Source organism: Vidua macroura, chromosome 20 (genome assembly GCF_024509145.1).
Source record: "Vidua macroura isolate BioBank_ID:100142 chromosome 20, ASM2450914v1, whole genome shotgun sequence".
NCBI classification, from domain to species: domain Eukaryota; kingdom Metazoa; phylum Chordata; class Aves; order Passeriformes; family Viduidae; genus Vidua; species Vidua macroura.
In genome coordinates this window covers 1,168,660-1,188,089 of record NC_071590.1, presented here as the reverse complement: position 1 = coordinate 1,188,089, position 19,430 = coordinate 1,168,660, and the positions used below count along the sequence as shown (strand labels likewise).

General features: G+C 55.6%; 1 protein-coding gene across 2 annotated transcripts in view; it reads right to left on the bottom strand.

Annotated features, from left to right (window-relative positions):
- CALN1 (calneuron 1) overlaps positions 1–19,430 on the bottom strand; it is a 147,748-nt gene that overhangs the window by 112,831 nt on the left and 15,487 nt on the right. The window contains exon 2 of one of the 2 annotated variants that reach the window (XM_053995674.1): positions 15,988–16,186. In XM_053995674.1, coding sequence (XP_053851649.1) covers positions 15,988–16,113 — 126 coding nt within the window. In that variant the 5' untranslated portion in view covers positions 16,114–16,186. Of the gene's footprint in view, positions 1–6,354; positions 6,435–15,987; positions 16,187–19,430 lie in introns of those variants that run through there. The other variant, XM_053995675.1, reaches the window with a different exon arrangement.

The following is a 19,430-nucleotide window of genomic DNA, read 5'->3' as shown; positions in this document are numbered from 1 at the left end:
ATGCAACAAAAATCTTTAATCTCTGCTCCCCTCTAATAATTCACCTGGAAACATGGAAAAAATCAGTTTGGGAATGAAAGTTTTATCCCTAGGGAGGCCCAGCCTCCCATTCCCTCCTGTGGGACAGAACACCTGGGACAGCCACGGTGTCCATCACACAGAGGTCCCCAAAACAAGCCTCTTTCAGGTGACAAGGATTTAGGAGAGGAAACCAAGGCTACAGGTTTCAAAACAGGCTACAAAAACCTCTCAAATCTCCAGGCAGAAGGGAAGCTGAAGGAACCTGCACATTGGGAATTGAGGCAGACTTCTCTCCCTAAGTAAACTAAAGAAAGACTGTTCTAAAAATAGTAAACTAATTAAAAGTTTTATTTCTTTACATTAGGTTTTATTTCTTTACATTATCAATTAAAATTTCTTTACGTTATCAATAAAAAATTGTAAGAAGTGTTCTAAACATTTTGTTCTAATTCTTATTACTCTTTTATTTCTCTTCCTTTTAGTTACTACTAATACATTTTTCTTTATACCCTTTTAAAGTTTTAAACCTACTTTACCTTTTTCCTAATCCTACCTACCAACAAAAAGTAAATACACTAGTAATAGTGATTAGCCAACACTAAACCCACCACACTCATTAGTACATCAACCAAAAAAAACTCAAAATTAGCAAAACCTCAAATTAACAAACCAAAACCACTACACATGGCAAAGCTGATCAGCCTCTGGAACAAACATCCCAGGAGGGACACAGGGACTGTTGTGTGACATGGGGGGACGTGTCCTGTGTGACCAGGGGGGACACAGCCTGTGTGACCAGGGGGGACATGTCCTGTGTGACCAGGGGGGACACACCTGCCTGGCCAGGAGGGACATGTCCAGCCTGTCCCCAGGCCCTGGTGCCTTGCTGGAAGACGTTGGTGGAGGTAAAGGGTGAAAATCTGGGGCTGTTGATAGATTGTTTCCCACACTGGAGCCTCTGGGCTCCTTCTGGGCCCCAAAAGCCAGGGGGAGCCGCCCTGGAGGGAGGCTGCTGCAGCTGCTGGAGCTGCCAGGTCCCACAGCATTCCAGCCCACCTGCAGCCCCATTTCCCTGCCCAGCCCATCCTGCTTGTGCTGCAAGGGGAGCCAGGAGCACCCTGTGCCCACCAGGGATCCCTGCAGCATGGAGAGGGGGCTCCTCCTGGCCCACTGCCCAGAAATCAGCTTCTCCAGAAGTCAGGATGGATAAAGCCAGGCGGAGCAGGTTCACCTGAGCACCCAGGGCAGCTCAGGGGTGCCAGAGAGGCTTTGGGGCATCACCCACCCCTGCCCAGCCCCACAGTCCTGGCTGCTCACACACAAAAAGATCCCAATTCTCTTTCTCTGGAATACTCAGCTCTTTTTTTTTGTTTGTTTGTTTTTGTTTTTTTTTTTTCCCTGAGTACAACACGAGATCACTCAGAATTAAATGATGGGAACAAGGTCCTTGTTGACAGCAAGAAAAAAAATATCCCAGAGCTTTGAGCTGAGGAGCACATCAAAGCAGGGAGGAAATGTCACCCCCACCCCCCATAACCCATCCCTAACACATTTCCCTGCTCTGTTGAACCCTTTTCTCCTCTGCTCACAGCTGCTGAGTGTTTGCTCATTGAGCCTGGCCGGAGGGGACTTTTCTGAGCTTCTGTTCATTCCCTCCAGTCCAGTTCCCTCCCCTGGCCAGGCATAAATCAGCCCTGGAGACACGAGCAGCAGCGATTCCTGGCACCCCCAGCACCCTGGTTCACAAAACAATACACAATGGATTATTCAGAGCACACCCTGCGTCACACACCAGTAATTACAAACATGAAATCTATCAAATAATGACAATTAACAGTGGATCTGACAGAATAACACACTCCAAATAGCCTGGTGGTTGATTACATCTTATTAATGAAATGCCAAAACATTGAGGGCTCTTAGCAGGACAATTAATTGCTCCCAATAAATCTGACTTCTGCCAGACCTCGTCTTTAAAGGAGGCTTTGGGACATCTGGTGAGGGTTATTTTTTAAAGCAATGGCTGATGGTTCCTACAGAAAATTCCCTGGGAGCTGGGAGGACTGGAGCCACCAACACACAGAAGTTAGCAGAAGAGAATTAGAGATGAGGGCAACCCCAACAGTGGAATAATTTTATATAAACTGGGGTGGATTGTGGTGTAAGATTCCAACCAAGATCCACTCCCACCACTTCGCCTGCAAACATCCAGGGCCAGCAGCTTCCTTGGAAAAGTGTCCTCAGACACAATGGCCCAGATTCGAGGGGATCCAAAGAGGATCCCAGGCTGCTGGGAGAGGGTGAGCAGACCCAAAGGGAGACCTGTCCCAACCAGAGGTGTCCAGAGCCACCAGGCTGGCTGTCACTAATGCCAGGATGGGCTGTGGTGACAAAGGGTGCAGGGACTGTTGTGCCAATGGCTCCACTCCTGCAGACACTGGGAATGCCAGCTGCCTTGGACACATGGAACTTGCAGCACTGCTGCCAAAGGTGGTCTGTGTCTGTCTGTCCATCCATCCATCCATCCATCCATTGTCCATCCATCCATCCATCCATCCATCCATCGTCCATCCATCCCTCCATCCACCCATCCTGCCATCCATCCCTCCATCCATCATCCATCCATCCATCCATCATCCATCCCTCCATCCATCCATCCATCATCCATCCATCCATCCATCATCCATCCATCCAGCTGTTTAACCCCACCCCCTGCTTGTGGCAGTGATCCCAGTGACCCCACACACAGCAGTCACTGGGATTGGGCCTTTTCCAAGGGCCAAACCCCGGAGCTGTGAGGCTGCAAAGCTCTGGGGCACTCCCTGGCTCCAGCCCATGCTGGAGCCCCTCACCATTCCTAATTCCCCGGACACCAGCTCCTACCAGGGAGAGCAGGGTCTGGCTGTGCTGCTTTCCCTGCAAGCTCCTGCTCCTTGAAAGATTCAGTAAAGCTGTTCCAGGAACCCCATGGATCATTTCCTGCTGAAGCAGTGTTGAGCTCTTGGGGTGGCACAAATTACAGCATCCTTATTTTTATTTCAGCCTTTATTTGAAGGGAACATACAAGAGAAATCTGACGCTGGCTGGGCCTGAAACCCACAAGTACTCTGTAAACAAGCTCAACTCAGAGATTTCCGTGTTTCTTCCTGAAACGCCAGGAGAACCAGCAGCACTGGATAATTGAAAACAGTTACAGAGACTTCATTTTCTTGTTTTTTTCTGGGATTTGCTCTCAGGCTGGCTGTTCCCAACCTTAATACCTGGCAGGGTTGATCAACTCTTTGGAATCTCATTTGCATAACGGTTGATGTGCTGAGGAGAAATCACTGCCCTGGAGAGGTCAGGGATATCCAGGGAGAAAAGGAGAGAGGCCATTTCTCCTCGAGTGCTGCTTTTAAAAGGGGTCAGAGCAGAGTCTCTGACCTGAATGAATAAATAGACCCCAAGGAACACTTTACTGTGACATCCTTGGGAGCCTCTGGACACGTCCTCAAACCCTTGGGGACATTTGCTAATTAGCAGCAGAAACACGTGCAGGTATTCCAGCCCTGCCCATGGGACACTGCCCTTGGGGTCACAGCGTGCCTGGAGGCAGCAGCACTTGCAGCTCCCTGTGCTGGGACAGGCTGGGAGCACCAGCAGGGTTGGAGCACAGCAGGGCTCACCTGGGCCGGGTTTTCCTCCTCTGTTTGCCCAAGGCTTGGCAGGAGGGGTCTCAAGCAGCTGAGCCCTGCACACCCTGAGGGGCAGAGAGCCCCGTTAGGCACCTGCAGCTCCTGAACTCCAGGAGCCTCTGCCCCCTGAGCCCTGTGGGAGCAGGCCCTGGGCAGGAACAGGGCACAGACCCCGGGAATGGGGGCTGGGATGGAGGAAGCCAAGCTGGATTTGTGCAGGAGCCAGCAGAGCCCTTCCCACCCCTGGCTCCTTGGGCTGCCTCACCTTCTGGTTTAACATTCCAGCAGCCAGGAGACAGAGAGCCCAGGGAGATGAGATGCACACAGATGTCCTCCCTGCTGTCACCTGTGCCAGCCACTCTGCAGGACACCCAGTGACTACAGGCAAACCCCACTGCCCGGGCCCTGTTCACATTTTAACCTTCCTGAGCATCCAAAGCCCTGCTGCAGGGAAGGACTTCGGGCAAAGGCACAGGAATACAGGAGGGTGAGGAAAAGGGATGGACCAGAGAGCCCCAAACCAGCTCCTCCACCAGGCATCACTCGCTGCTGGGGTTCAGAGATGAACTCACTGGGCCTGTCACCCCACTGGGCAGTGTCCCCACTCCAGGGACAGCCACCAAACCTGCAGAGATGCCAGCATGACAGGGAGTAGCTCCAGGCACAGAACAACACAGACCCAGCTCCTCCAGCCAGGTGAAATGACTGGGTAATGCCTGGGAAAGGGAGGTCCAGGAAAGGTCCAGGTCCAAAAAGGAGCCTGGAAGCCTCAGCTAGGGCAGACCCAAGGGCAGGAGAGCAGATGTGAGACACAGACCTGAGGACACTGCAGGATTCAGTGCAGATGTCTGAGGGACAGACCTGAGGACAGGATTCAGTACAGATGTTGCAGGTTTGCTTTTCTCCTGCTGTAAAAATGCAAATGCAAGGATGCCCAGCAAGCCTCCACAAGGTGATGTTAAGTTCAAGGAATGAGAGGGCACTTTTAGAACCACCCATTGAATTTCTTTACATCTTCCAGGTCCTGCCCATGGACTCCAGGTTCAACAGACTAAATTCAGACTGTGGCTTTTATTACCACTGCTTAATGTCTTTATTCTGAGAACCATTTTCACATGTTAGTGCTTTTATCAAAGGAGGCTGCAGTTAATTAAAAGCAGACCTACAAACCAGTTTGTTTCTATTGCCCTCTTTTCATGATAGCCCAAGAACTATTGCATAATACCCAGGATTTGAGTTTCTGCCTCACACTCTTAACACTAACCACATTCACAGGTTAAAAACACAATTAAAGCCTCCCCAGCCTGGCAAAGCTCCTCCATATGATCAATTCCCAGTACATCATTAGCTGGGGACTGTATGAACTGAATAAAACTGACTTGGTCTTTTTACACAACATTAAAAAACCCTCTCAGTTCACCTCAGGAAGGCACCTGGCTACAATGAATGCTCTCAGACCCTTCTGACATTCCCAGCATTTTCTGAAAAGGCTCTGCCTGTTTGAATTTGCATCTCCTCATAGATTGCCTGCCATATTTCATCCCAAATCAATAAAAGCTCTATGAGCACAAATCTAAAATGATGGTGGAGGGTATTTCTAGTCCAAGGAGTTTCTCAATGCGCATTTTGCTCAGTTTACCACAACTTTGGAAGACAAAACATGCATGACGCCATCATTGCACGGGTCAAGCCATGATTTTGCTTAGAAATTCGGACATTTCAAAAGAAATACGACGAGAAAGTTGCATTGCTTTGAACTTACAGGGGCAGCGCTGCGGGAGGCAGAGGGAGCCGCACGGGACCGGCCATTGAAAGGTGTCTGGGCTGGGGCAGGGAAGCCCGGACAAGCAGCCCCCAAAATGCTGTTTCTAAACCCGTCTATAGTTACAGAGCTGCCGTGGATGGAAGGGATCGACTGCATCAGCAGAAACCCTCCGGCACACCGTGATTGGACAGAACCTGCGTGGAAATGGAGCCAGGGAGGGGGGACAAGGAGGCTCAGCCCCGTTCCCCGTACGGCTGAGGCCGGCAGGAAAGAGATTTGGGTTAAATTACCCTTTGTGCCTTTTGCTGTGTTTCGGTTTGGGGTTTTTTCTCCTTGCAAGCCAAGGTCTGCCCTGGGGCTCGATGGCAGAGAGCTGCTCCCGAAGCGCTTTTGTTCCCTGCTGAAATCCCTCTGTTCCCAGGACCAAACCCCTGCCCCACCGGGAACTTAAGGGAAGGCGCTGTGAGAACCAGGCGAGCTCTGCACATCCCGAGGGATCGAGGAGCAAAACGCAGCTCCTGCAGGACAGACCCTCCCCAGGGGAGAGCCCTGCAGCCCTGACACCCCCTGGGAGCCTCACCCCGAGCAGGACCCGGCTGCGCTCCCTCACTCCCCGGTGGAATTCTGCCCCAGCCGTGCAGACCCCTCCGGGCAGAGCCTTTAGCCACAGGTGCAGTGCAGAGAGGATCTGGCTACAGGTCCAACGCATCCTCGGAGCAAACAGCCGAGCATCCACCGAGACTCCCCAAAACTGAAAGGATGAAGCTTCCCCGTCAAACCCTTCCCGGGAACAGAGTCCCACACATGCATTCCGGGGGAAAGGGAGCGTGCAGAGACCCACGGGAAGCCAGCTGGAAAATTCCCTGCTAAAGACACGGCATCGGGAGCTCTTACCTGCTCGGATTTGTATTCCCAGCTAGCAGCACACCTACAGCCCCAGGCTCTCAGGGGGCATCGCGGGGGTGCGGATTGCTGCAGGTCATGGGTGTGTACAGCCAGAAGCAAAAAAAAACCGACCCAAAACAACCCCCCCAAAATCCCCCAAAAGCCACAACATGACCCGAATGAGATCCCTGCAACGGCTGTCTCGTTACAAGCAAGATGAGATGAAGGAGGGGTTTTTACTTGCTCTGAGGCATCATATGGAGCTTAATCACAGCAGTTACGTATTGGGTTCTTTTGGCCTTCAATCAAGTGTGTCATTTCGGTGGCAGCTGCCTACGTGATGCTAGCTAGCACCCTGGGCTCCGGTCCTGTGCCAGTGCCGGCCTTGTGCAGCTATTCTACAGCTCAGCAACGGGCAAATTCCATTTCCCAGGCTGCGGGGAGCTCCTCCTGTAGTCCAGCGAGCCCTTGGAGGCACCCAGGATCACACACACCTCTCCTCCGGTACCCAGAACCCGGGGAGCCGCTCCCACCGCGGCGCCCGTCCCGCTCTCATCTCCCGGCGCAGCCCATCCGTATCCCGAGGACTTCCAAAGCCACCGGGAGGGGACACAGCTCGCCAGGCGCCCCGCGGACGAGCGCGGCACGGCGCTAAGGGGGAGGCAGCTGCTCCACGGAAAACAGCAAAACTTGGTGGGTGGGAAAGGTCTGGGGAGCTGCTGAGGAACCGCGGAACGGCTCGGCCAGAACCCGGCACAGCCCGGGGGCTCAGCCCGCCCCGCTGCAGCCCTGGGGCTGCTCGAGGGGCGAAGCAGGAGACGAGCGCTGCAAATCAGGTGTTGAACCTGGTGACTGAATCAGCTGAAATCAGCCGGGGCCGGGCTCATCACGGCTCCGAGCACGCAGCGGGGGTCGGGCGCGACTCTGCTCGGGATCATTCTGGTTGCCGACAGCGGCATCAGGAGGTGTTCGGGGCCGAATTCCTCCGTCAAGTGCATTTGTTGTGTTTGACAGATTCATAAGGACCCATCCATTCAAACAGATGGCGGATGCTCCCTCTGCTCCGGGATCTGGGATCTCCACCCGTGTCCGACTCCTCGAGAGCAGGACACCGCATAGACACCGAGCTCTCATTACATCACCCGCTACGGACGAGCAGGGGGCCAGGAAACGAATAAAACAGGTTTTCTGGGCAGCCAAAGTGCTGTTGTGCCGCTCCATGGCAACTCCACAAACACGCGTGTGGAGCGCCCACAGGCGCACACCGCCGGCAAAGGGGCACGGCCGCGGATCCGGGTACCGAGGGGAGGGGATGAGCATCCCGAGCATCCCCCCCCCCCCCCCCGCGCACCCCACGGCCTCCAGAGGTCCCCCCGCGGGGATCGCTCGGCTGCCGGCCCGTCTGAGCCGGCTGGCAGCGTTGGCTGAAGCCCCAACAGGTTCCCGGTGGAGCCGCGGTGCCCCCGAGCCGGGGAGGGGACGGCGCTGCCTTCGCGCAGCCGGCTCCCTCCGAGCCCTCCCCTCCGTCCCCGCCCGGCCGGGGGGCAGCCCGAGCTCCCCATCCTTCGCCACCTCCTCACTCACCTCTCCACCAGCCGGCTCCTCCGCCACAGGTTTGCTTGGCTCCACTGTCCCCCCCCGCCCCTCCAGATCGCTCCCAGACGAGTTATTCAGAGGAGGATGGAGGGAGGAGGCACACAGAGATCTGTGCGGTGGGGATGGCGGAGAGAGAGAAAAAAAATATATATATTTAAAAAAAAAAAAAAAAAAAAAAGCAAGCGAAGGGATGAAATCAAATCAAAGAAGCGAAGAACTGGAGTGAAAGGAGGCGATGCTGGAGGAGGAGAGCGGCGCGGCGCGGCAGCCCCGGCTCAGCGCCCCATGGCCCCGCAGCCCCGAGCGCAGCCCGAGCCCCGCCGCGCCGCGCCGCGCTCCCCCGGCCCGGCCAGGGACCACCCTCCGCCGCCAGCCCTGCGGCGCGGCCCCCGCTAACCCCTTCCTCGCCGTGCCGCCCCCTCCTCCCCATCCTCCGGCCCAGCCGCGGGTGCTGCGCGCAGGGAGCGGCTCCGGCCCCGCCGGCCCAGCCCCGGGAAGGGCAGAGCCCCGACAGATGCAGCGCCGGGAGGGACCCGCTCCTGTGGGGCCGAGCCCCTCGGAAAGTCGCGTCTCCAGGTCTCCTTTTGGCAGGGAGCAGGGTTAAGCCGCCCGTTCCTTTTTTAGAAGCACAGAATCGTTGGTTGGAAAAGACCTCCAGGGTTCAAGTCCAGCCATTGCCCCGGCACTGCCAAGCCCATCCCTGACCCCTGTCCCCAAGTGCCACGTCCTTCCCTCTAGGGACGTGGACTCCACCACCTCCCTGGGCAGCTCCTTGCAGTTCCTGACCACCCTCTCCATGGAGGAATTTCCCCAATATCCACTCAAACCTCGCCTGGCCCAGCCTGAGGCCGTTCCCTCTCCTCCTGTCCCTGTTCCCTGGCAGCAGAGCCCGACCCCCCCGGCTGTCCCCTCCTGTCAGGAGCTGTGCAGAGCCAGAAGGGCCCCCCTGAGCCTCCTTTTCTCCAGGCTGAGCCCCTTTCCAGCTGCCTCAGCTGCTCCTGGGGCTCCAGCCCCTCCCCAGCTCCATTCCCTGCCCTGGACACACTCCAGCCCCTCAGGGTCTGTCTTGTGAGAGGCCCAAAATTGCCCCCAGGACTGGAGGTCCCCCAGCAGTGCCAACACAGGGGGCAATTGCTGCCCTCACTGCCCTGATCCTGCTGGCCACACCATTGCTGATATTGGCCGGAATGGCCTTGGACTTTTTGGCCAGCAGCAGTGGAGGAGAAGAATCCACACCTGCAGGTGTGTCCTGTGCTCTGTGTGCACAAACTGTGCTCCTCCCTGCAGCCAGGGCCCGGCCTTCCCGGCCCCGCTGGCAGGGCCACATCAGCGATCCAAGGGGCCTGCGTTTCTGCCCTGGGAAGGGGGAAGTGCCAGCAGGAGTGCCCTTCTCCCAGCCAAATCTCCCCCCTTTCCTGCTGCAGTCACCTTCAGATGGTACCAGCACTCGCTGGAGCTCGCTTGGCTCCCCAGTTCCTGTTGGATGCTCCTGAGGCACACAGTCCTTGGATCACTGCCTGGCACCAGCACAGCCCCTGACCCCTGGGGACAGCTGGGCAAGGGCACTTCCAGCAGGGGAAGTTTGACTGAAACCAATTTGGGCTGAAAACAAGCAGAGATGTTGTGCAGTGACAGCAGCTGACTGCAGGAGAGGCTCTGATGGGAGCCCAACACAGCTCAAACTGCCTCAACTGGATCTGGAAAACAGCCTGGAGAGACACCTGTCATCTCCAGCAACACTCCCACAGCCGTGTGCACATCAAACAAAGCCTGCAGAGTGTTGATTTTAGGGCTCAAAGGTGTTTAATTCACATCTTGTCTCCCTTGTACTTTTCTGATGTAAAATCCTTCCTGTCTCCTTCCCTTCAGCCTCGTGGGTCATTGTGTTCCCCACACTGGGATTTATTGGGATCAGAAGGAACATGATCTGCAGCTCAGGACCCGGGGGCAGAGGGATTTTGGGTCTCTTCTCCCTGTGCAGATAAACCCCATATAACCCCCATCTTCACCAATATTCAACTCATTTTGCTCCAGCTCAGCTGTCCTGCCCCAGGGGGGGATTTTTGCATCCCACTGCCCCTCTCTCACTGCCTGGACATTGCCTGCACGGAGATTCAGGGATTATAAACCATCAGGGCTGGGCTACATACCAGAGTTTTACCATTTTTATGAAGTCATTGGCATTCGGTGAGAAGACAATCCCTGCTCCAGGAGCAAGGCCCTCAGCACCAGCGGACGAAGGTGAGTGATGGCACCATCAGAATGAGATGCAGATGAATCTCATCCTTTTACTTTTCATTCCTATTTTTTTTCCCATTGATCCATGAGAAAACTTTCACCTGCAAGCTCCCTCATCTCCATCTGGGCTGCCTATGTGAGTAAATGGGGGCAAACATCCTCATTTGGGAGAGTTATTCCCTGCCTTTAGGTAATTTCCTCTCCTTCAGCTCTGGAAAGCATTAACCAAAAAGGTCCCAACCTTCATGGCTGAAAGCAGTAGCTGGAAAATCTATTAGGCCGAAATATTTATTATGAAAAATTCTGAAAGGACCAAGTCCTCCTTAATCCCCAAATGGATCCAGAATATCTCCAGATTGTGTCCACATCAATAGGAGCAGTCCATGGCTCTTTTCCCTTTTTTCTTTGTTACAGTACAGAGCTGATCACTCCAAACCCTCTGGTTTTCAGCTTCTCCTGGGGCTGGGGGGGGAGCTGGGATGGAGCTCTCCAGAAGGATGGGGCTTCCTTGGGAATCAGCCCCGGGATGTTTGGAATACACTCCTGGAAATGATGGAGCAGAGTGGATAAAATCCTAACGTGACACAGCGAGTGATGGCAGCAGGGCAGGCTGTTGTCACTGCCTGGGGACACTGCGGGGCCGCCACTCCCACAAGGAGTGACCAGCACCTGCTGTAATTCCCCTCTGGGGGATGAATGAATGAACTGAGCTGTTCACTCCAGGCAGGCTCCTTCCGTGGGAGCTCGTGGGGAGCTGCCCAGCAAAGCCACCGGGGCAGGGCAGGGTCTTGGTTTGGGGTCCGGAGCCCCGTGAGGGGTGAGGGCAGCGTGGACTCAGCAGCAATAAATTGGGTGTCCAAGGGGAGGCAGGGCAAGCCAGGCTATGGCTCCGGGAGAGCTGCGTGGCTTTCAAAGATCCCTTTTAGCCAGATGTGAGGCCTGGAGGGCCAAACTTCGAGGTCCTTCAGAGAAGAAAGTCCTGATGGGATTAAAGAGCTTTGCTCCGTTAGGGATGACCCTCTGGAATGAAAAGCCCAGAGAATCGGGAAGGTCCTTGGAGGGGGGAGGTCTGCAATCCTTCCTTCCCCACAGTGCTCAGAGGGGGCTCTGCCCACTCCAATTTGGAATGTCCTGGGCAACACCCACTGTCCCCTCCCCGGGGAGGGCTCAGGAGCCTTTCCCAGCCTCATGGCTCTCGAGTGGGAGAGGTTTTCCAACCCCCAGCCCACATTTTCAGCATTGCTTAATTCCACCCCATTATTTCTGATGAAACACTTGGGGAAGGAGTACAATTGCTCCCTAGCCTGAATTTTCATATTTTAATGGTGCTTAATTATTCCAGGAGAAACTTTTATTTTTCCTTTTCCTCCACCTCGTTTCTGCACTGGATGCTTTCTCCTGGAGTTTAATTAGCACATTTCAGAATGGAATATTGAGATTAAATCACTGCTGGGCGAGCTCTGCTCCAGGATTCATGATCCTTGGGCAGAGCTTTTATTGGAGCTGCCAGCTCAGGCTATGGATTTATGGATCCAAGGGTTCTTTGGGCCGGGAGCGAGCCAGTGGTGCCGCAGCAGGCGGGGGACACGGGCCAGGCTGCCAGCCTTGGTCCCCCGCTGCAGCCACAAAGAGGATGGACAAGGGTGCTGGGGGTGATGCGAGGGTGGTGAGGCCCTGGCACAGAGCAGCTGGGGCTGTCTCAGCCCTGGCAGTGCCCAAGGCCAGGTTGGATGGGGCTTGGAGCACCCTGGGACAGTGGGAGGTGTCCCCATGGTAGGGGTGGCACTGGATCCCTTTCAAGTCCCTTCCATCCACCCTGGGATTCCTCCTGGGCAGAAGGGACACCCTGCAGGCCCCGAGGAGGGCACCCCACACCCCAGCAGCAGGGCTGGCACACCGGGACCCCAGCCCCAGCATCTGTGGGATCCATGGGCTCATTGCAGCCTCTCCCAGAGCCTGGGGCTGGCTGCAAACATCAGATGTAGGCACAGCTTTGGCACCAGGCCAGCCCCTTTCCTGCTGCCTCAAATGCCAGCATTTTGATTCAAGCTCATCTGCAAATGCTAAAAAAGCTGCAGCTTTGCAACAGAGTCCACCCTGGTGGAGCTCATTGAACGGAGACCTCGAGGGAAGGGGAAGATCCCAAACCTTCCATTGTGTTATCTCACCCAGCTAAAGGCACAGACATGCAGTGACACCCACAGAGATCTTCTCCCAGCTGAGACTCCAAACACTTGTGGCTTCTTGGGGCCAGCAAACCCTCCGTGGATGGGAATTCTTGCTTACAGCCCTTGCAGGAAGGCTCCTCATCCTGGGAGCTCGTGGGGGGGGGGGGGGATTATCCCAAAAACTCCCAGCAATTCCCCCGTGGAAGAGAACAGCACCTCCTGTTTGTGCTGCTGGGCAGGCTGGCTTTTCTCTCGTCACTCAGAGCAGCTCTGGCACGGAGTGGAGCACAACTGGGTGAGGTTTCACCCTTCAGAGCCCACGGGACTCAGCTGAGGGCCTGCGAAGGGCAGAGCCCCAGCCCAGCCCCAAACCAGGGAGGAATTTCAGCAGCCAGAGCTGGGAGGGCTCTGTGGGGTTTGTTTTGCTCTTCGAAAGATAGCCCTGTAATTTAGTGACTCATCCATTCTCCAGCCTTTGTTGCTTTTCATTTTCAACATCTTTAAGCTGTTTGTGGAGAATGTGCTTATTTTTAGACTTCCCATCAGGGAGAGGCATCTGAGCTGGTTCTGAGGAAAGAGCTCCATTGAGGCTTTGGTGTCTGGGGTGTTAATGGGCGCATTTCCTGCTGGGGAGAGATCTCCTTCCCTTCCCTTCCCTTCCCTCGGGGCACTGGGATTGTCAGGCTGTGCCCTGGAGGGTCTCTCGGGGTGGCCAAGCTCTGAGCTCCTGGAGGGAGGAGGAGGATGGATACAAGGAAAACCAACAAATGTTTGGGCATCAGGAATAAATGGGAGCCTCAGGATCTCAAATCATCCTTATCACGCCTGCAAATCTCTGTCCATGGTCCAGAAATTCTCTGTCCTATGGCACAGGCTGGCAGCAGAAGGGCAAAGGGGTAGAGCAGCCCTCAGCCAAGAACAACCCCCCATTTCCTTCCACTGCAGCAAATCATGAGGAGTATTTCTGCTTAATTCAGTTTTTTTTTTTAAGCAATGTTTTTATTTGAAAAAAAATAAGTTAATTTTTTTCCCAGAAAATTGACAAAACAGAAGATGCTTTTTGAGTTAATGAATAGGTTTGGGGTTGAGTTGGTTTGTGAAGTCTGACACCTCCTCATTTTGGTTTGCAGCTCCAAATTCTTGTGGGGAGCTTTAAAATGAAAGGAAATTTCAAAATGAAAATTGGCTCTGTAGCACTCTGAGCCAGGAAAAAAAAAAAAAGGAAAAAAAAAAAAAACAATCCTGCCTGCTTCTTTTTTTTTCTTTTTTTTTCTTTTTTTTTTTTTTCTTTTTTTTTCTTTTTTTTTTTTTTTTTAATTTAATTAAGTCAATGGAGAACGGAAAGGCCTCAAATGAAAACCATGCTGGCCCCAAACGTCTCCAAGGCTCCAGATGTGAATTCCTGCACCTTCTGCTGGCGAGCACATCCTGGCTGTCCTCCAGCACTCGGAGCACAGCCCCTGCTCAGGAACGAGAGCAGAGACCCAGGAATGCCCTGGAAAAGGTCAGGAGGTGGCTCCAGTCCATCCCTGGAATATGGGATCATCCAGACCTGAGCTGAGCTCTCAGGGCACATCCTATGGACTCCGCCTTGCCCCACGGAGCTATTTGGGGTTTGCCATCCTGTGCCACGCCCTGTCCCCGCGTGTCCCTCGGTGCCCCAAACCAGGCTCAGCCTCAGCACAGCCCCAGAGGCAGCGCCGAGGACCTGCTCCCCCAGCCAGCCCCGGGCAGGGCTCCTTGGCCAGCTCCAGGGAGCCTTTCCAGGCCACGCGTGTGATTGCACTGAGAGCCCAGCGCTAATGGATGGCTGGAAGCGCTCCACGGCCCCTGGCTGTCCCCTGCCCGGTGTCACCGGCAGGGCAGGGCCCTTCTGCTCTGCATTCCCCAGCAGCAGCCCCGGAGCAGCTCTGAAGGCTCCTGGCCGTGTTTTACCTGCTGACACAGACACAGGACCCAAAGCTGCTCAGCCACAAGCCAGAGCTCTCTGCTCTGCTGTTTCCACCCCACGGCCTCGTGGTGGCACAAAGGACTTCCCTGGAGGAGCTGCCCCCACCTCTCCACCTCGTGTTCCCAAGGTACCGCACCTTCTCTTTCCATTTCCTTAAATCATGGAATCAGAGAATACCAGAATGGGTTGGGTGGGGTTGGGAGGGACCTTAAAGCCCACCCGGTGCCAGCCCTGCCATGGCAGGGACACCTCCCACTGTCCCAGGCTGCTCCAAGCCCCAGTGTCCAACCTGGCCTTGGGCACTGCCAGGGATCCAGGGGCAGCCACAGCTGCTCTGGGCACCCTGTGCCAGGGCCTTACAGGGGAGAATTCCCTCCCAATATCCCATCCATCCATCCATCCATCCATCCATCCATCCATCCATCCATCCATCCATCCATCCCTGCCCTCTGGCAGTTAAAACCATTCCCTTTGTCCATGCAAAGCTCAAGGATGGTTTTTTATTGCATCTAAAACTTTCCATGAACCGCAGGGAAACCTCCAGGGGGGTTTTGGGTGAACCCCAGAGGGGCAGCCCAAGCTCTGGCTGAAGGCCCTGATGGAGCAGGTGGGGAGCACACCTGAAGCACAGGAGAGCTGCATTCCCTGGGGGGCTCAGGAACTGCCCCCCTGGAGGAGCTGGCTCAGGGAACACGAGGCAGGAGGGACGATGTGCCCAGGCTGGGAGGGACGGTGACAATACGATGGGTTTGTGCCTTTATTTACCATGCCAGATGCCCCAGCTCTCCAGCCACTGCCCCGAGCCATCAGCTGGGAGCACCTGTCCCAGGAGGGAGGCGTTTCCCAGTGCCAGAGCAGGACTGGAGACAATCCGGCCGAGTTAATCACTGAGTGCTTGGGCTCAGAAATGCAGTGGCTTAAGAGAAAATCTCACTGTATTTTTTTAAATGAAAGCCTTTCTGCAATAGATTCAACCCAGAAAAACCCTGCTCAGTCTGTGGATTGCAGTGCAGGTATGAGCCAAATACATGGTGAAAAGGAGATAAACACCGTGTCCTCCTGCATGGCCACAAGAGACAAATTCCCCATTTAGAAAGCCAATAAAAACGTATTTCTTTTAGAACAACTGCTTTCACGGCACATTGTTTCTCTGAGAAAAAGATGTTAGTGACTTTGAACTCCTCCAATGCCATCCAGAACATATTTTTTTTTCCCCAAAGTGTTTTGAAAGTAGCAAAAATTACAAAAAAATTAATGACTGTTAACAGCTGAAACAGATGGTCTGCTGTGAGTCCCCACAGCCTCATGCAACTGTGAGTCAAGCCATTTTTCAAAATGGTGAAGAAAGAAAAGTAATAATAAAAAAAATCAATTTCCAAGGCTACCAGGCTTTCAAAATTCCACTCGGACTTCCCAGGCGGAGGCAGCAGGAAAGGAAGGGCTGGCTCGGTTGGGACCCAGCCTTGGCTCCAGCCCAGCGTCCTTTTGCCCTGCCGGGAGATGCTCAGGGCTTGTCCGCGCTCGGCAGCGCCTGGGCCGGGGTTGTGCTCCGGGGTCAGAGCCAGGGATCCTCCCCGCCGCGACATTCCCCGCACCCGCCGTGTCCCCACGCCCACCCCGCGAGCAGAGCGTCCCTCCCTCCCTCCCTCCCTGCCAGCGCCGGAAAGGGCCCGGAGAGGAGAAAAGCACTTGCCACGAGGGGAACTCTGGTTGCCTGCTCCGCTGCGGCGGCTCCTCCTTCTCGCCGGGAGACTCATCCCCGCGGCCACCTTCATGCTTGGGCTGCCCCTCTGCCGGCTCCTGGATCAGCCCCATCAGGCAGACGAGTCGGCGGGGCCCGGCCGCTGGGCGAGCTCATCATGGGGCCAGGCGAGCCCGGAGTGCGACTCTGGGGGCGAGGAGCGACACAAACTTCAGCGCACGCACGGCGAGGCTTTATCATTTATTTAAACCCCCGCTCTCAATAATTCATGCCGGGGAGCGGGACGCCAGCGGCAGGAGCGCCGGCACCGAGCGGCCACATCTGGCACAGATGTTCGGTTCCCTATAAAAGCGGGGCTTGCGGGGAATGCGCAGCGCCATGGGAACGCTGCGCTGCGGGACACGGCCCCGCTCCTCCGGGGCACCAGCCGCGGCTCGTGTGCTGCCAAGGCAGAGCTGGCACGGAGCAGAAAGGACAGGGCTGGCTGCAGCTGCAGCCCGGGGCTGGGGGAGCTCACACCCGCAGCTTCCACGGGCGTTCCTTGGAAGCGCTGGCCACATGCTGGAAAGGTTCCTCCACACATCCACGTGGGCTTCCATGAGCCCCCCCGGCCAGGAGCCCGCTGCCACCGGGGCCAGCCCGGAGCGCCTCGCTCGGGGTCCCTGCAGCGGCCCCAGCTCTGTGCCAGGAGGTGGCACCGGGCAGGGCTGACCCCAGCCCGCGCTCCCGGGATGCGCCGGGACAAGAGGAGCGCCTTTCATTGCCAGGTGCCACCCCCAGGGTGTCCCCTCAGCGAGTGTCACCTCTCCAGTCGTCAAACACAAACCCTCCAAGCCCGACCAACCCCTCTGTGCCGTGTCACCGAGCTCCTGCCGTTCCCACAGGGCCCTGGGGCCACTCCCAGCCCACGGCCACAGCTCCCCTTCCCCTCCCACGGCCCAGCGTGGCCGTGCCAGGGCTCCTCGTGGGCACAGCTCTCCTTCCCCTGTGCGGCCAGGACGGGCCAGCGTGGCCATGGCAGGGCCCCCTGTGGCTCGGACCTGGCTGGGCCCGTCCCCATTCCTTTAGGGACATCACCCGTGAGGCAGGGAGCGTTTGAACAATGCTCACAGGCACGTGGTGTGCTTTAGAGGCTGTCCCGTGCAGGGCCAGGAGCTGCACTTCACGATCCTTGCAGATCCTCCCCACTCAGGATATTCCATGAGTCTCTGATCCTTCAGCCAGGCTCTCACTGTGCTCTGACAGACTATTTATTTATTGCTGGCCCCGGTGCCCCCAGGTGCCCCACACATGCCCCTCGTTATCCTTCCTGACACCGGCTCCGGGCCAGCCGCGGTCCTGCCGGGCCCCGGGCCGCGCCCCGGCTGTCCCCTCCCTGCTGTCCCCTCCCTGCTGTCCCCTCCCTGCTGTCCCCTGCCCATCTGTCACTCGCCAGCTGGCCTCGCTCTCCCGTTTTGTGGAAGGTGAATTGAAAGCAATAATTTCTTTGCCTGCAATTGCACAACACCTCAAGCACCTGAGCTTTGACCCAGCCCTCCAAGATGTATTATTATTATTATTATTATTATTATTATTATTATTATTATTATTATTATTATTATTATTATTATTACTACTACCAGCACTGTTATCCCAGGCCTCTGAGAGCATCTTCTTGATACAGTCCTTATGTTTGGGGCTACCTCTTTTATCTCTGTGATTTGCAATGTCTCCTCTGATATCTTAGCTCCACTCTTTGGGTAATACAAACTTGGAGATGACTTTCACTGCAAATTTTCTTCCCGAGAAGAAATTTTCTTCTTGCTCTTCTTCCTAAATGTGAACCTTGCACTTTACCCTGCCAGCCAACCACTTAATGCCAGTAAGAAATGGACTTTCATTTTCCCTAGATAATGGCTGATCTTGCAGATTGGATAATGAAATAAGTAATGCCATTAGCAGCCCATTAATCAGTGGTGAGCAGTGAATAACACCGAGTGCACAGCTCTCAACTGCTCCTGAAGGACAGGGGAAGGGGAACTGGGCAGAAATGGGGAAATGGGCAGAAATGGGGAAACCACCCAAAATCCAGTCCCCTGCTCCCCACGTTTCTTTTTTACTGCCGAGTGGCTAACAATCAACCCTTTGCCTGGGGGATCCAGCCTTGTGACAGCCTGTCCAGGCGAGCTATCTGTGCTCAGGAGATTCCCTGCACATCCTAAATCCTGCTGAATTCCACACTTAGCAGGAAGTCACTTCCTTCATTTCTGTCCCTGCCTGGTGCAGGATGTGAAAAAAGAGGGAGGAATCCAGGAGGGCCCTTCCCTGCAGCGTCATTAACGGTGACAGTGGCAGAACATGGCCACGGCCACAGCCGCAGCAGGACCTCTTCCCATCCTCAGGACCTGTTCCCATCCTCAGGACCTGTCCCCATCCTCAGGACCTGTCCCCATGCACAGGACCTGTCCCCATCCTCAGGACCCGTCCCGGTCCCTGGCTGTGCCTAAGCTGTGTTCCCGAGGGTTCCCAGTGCTGGAACAGGGGCTTGCTGCTGTCCTGCCAGCAGGTGAGAAACAGGAGATGCTGGAGCAGATCAGAAATTAAATCTGAGCAGAGTCACCCTGGGAGGGAGCAGCTCCTCCTGGAGTGTGGCCGTCCCGTGCCTCTGGTTTCCGTCTCGCTGTGTTTTCTCCACCCACAGAGAATGTGGCACCTCTGGGCCCGGGTCTCCAATCCCTGCCCAGACACGGCTCTCCCAAGGCCCTGCTCAGCTGCTCTGTGCAGCTGCTGACAGCTCCCGTCCATCTTCCAATTCCAGGATCACTGAGCTTGGAAAAGATCTCCTGGATGAAGTCCCAGCTGTGCCCCATCCCCACCTTGTCCCCAGCCCAGAGTGCTGAGTGCCACCTCCAGCCCTTCCTCGGGCACCTCCAGGGATGGGCACTCCAAACCTACCTGGGCAGCCTCTGCCAGTGCCTGACCAACCTTTCCATGGGGAAATTCCTGCTGGTGTCCACCCTGAGCCTCCCCTGGCCCAGCCTGAGGCCGTTCCCTCTCCTCCTGTCCCTGTTCCCTGGCAGCACAGCCCGACCCCCCGCCGGCTGTCCCCTCCTGTCAGGAGCTGTGCAGAGCCACAAGGTCCCCCCTGAGCCTCCTTTTCTCCAGGCTGAGCCCCTTTCCAGCTGCCTCAGCTGCTCCTGGGGCTCCAGCCCCTCCCCAGCTCCATTCCCTTCCCTGGACATGCTCCAGCCCCTCAGGGTCTTCCTTGGAGCAGCCCAGAACAGGACACAGGACTGGAGGTGCCTCATCCTCGAGGTGTGGCCTCAATATTTATGCCAAGTGCCCCGGCAGGGATTTTAGGAAGAGCTCCACCGTGGGTAAACACTGTCCTGAACTGCTGAGGACCTTTCCCCAGGAGTGCTCATTCTGGGAGAGGGGAAGATCAGGAACA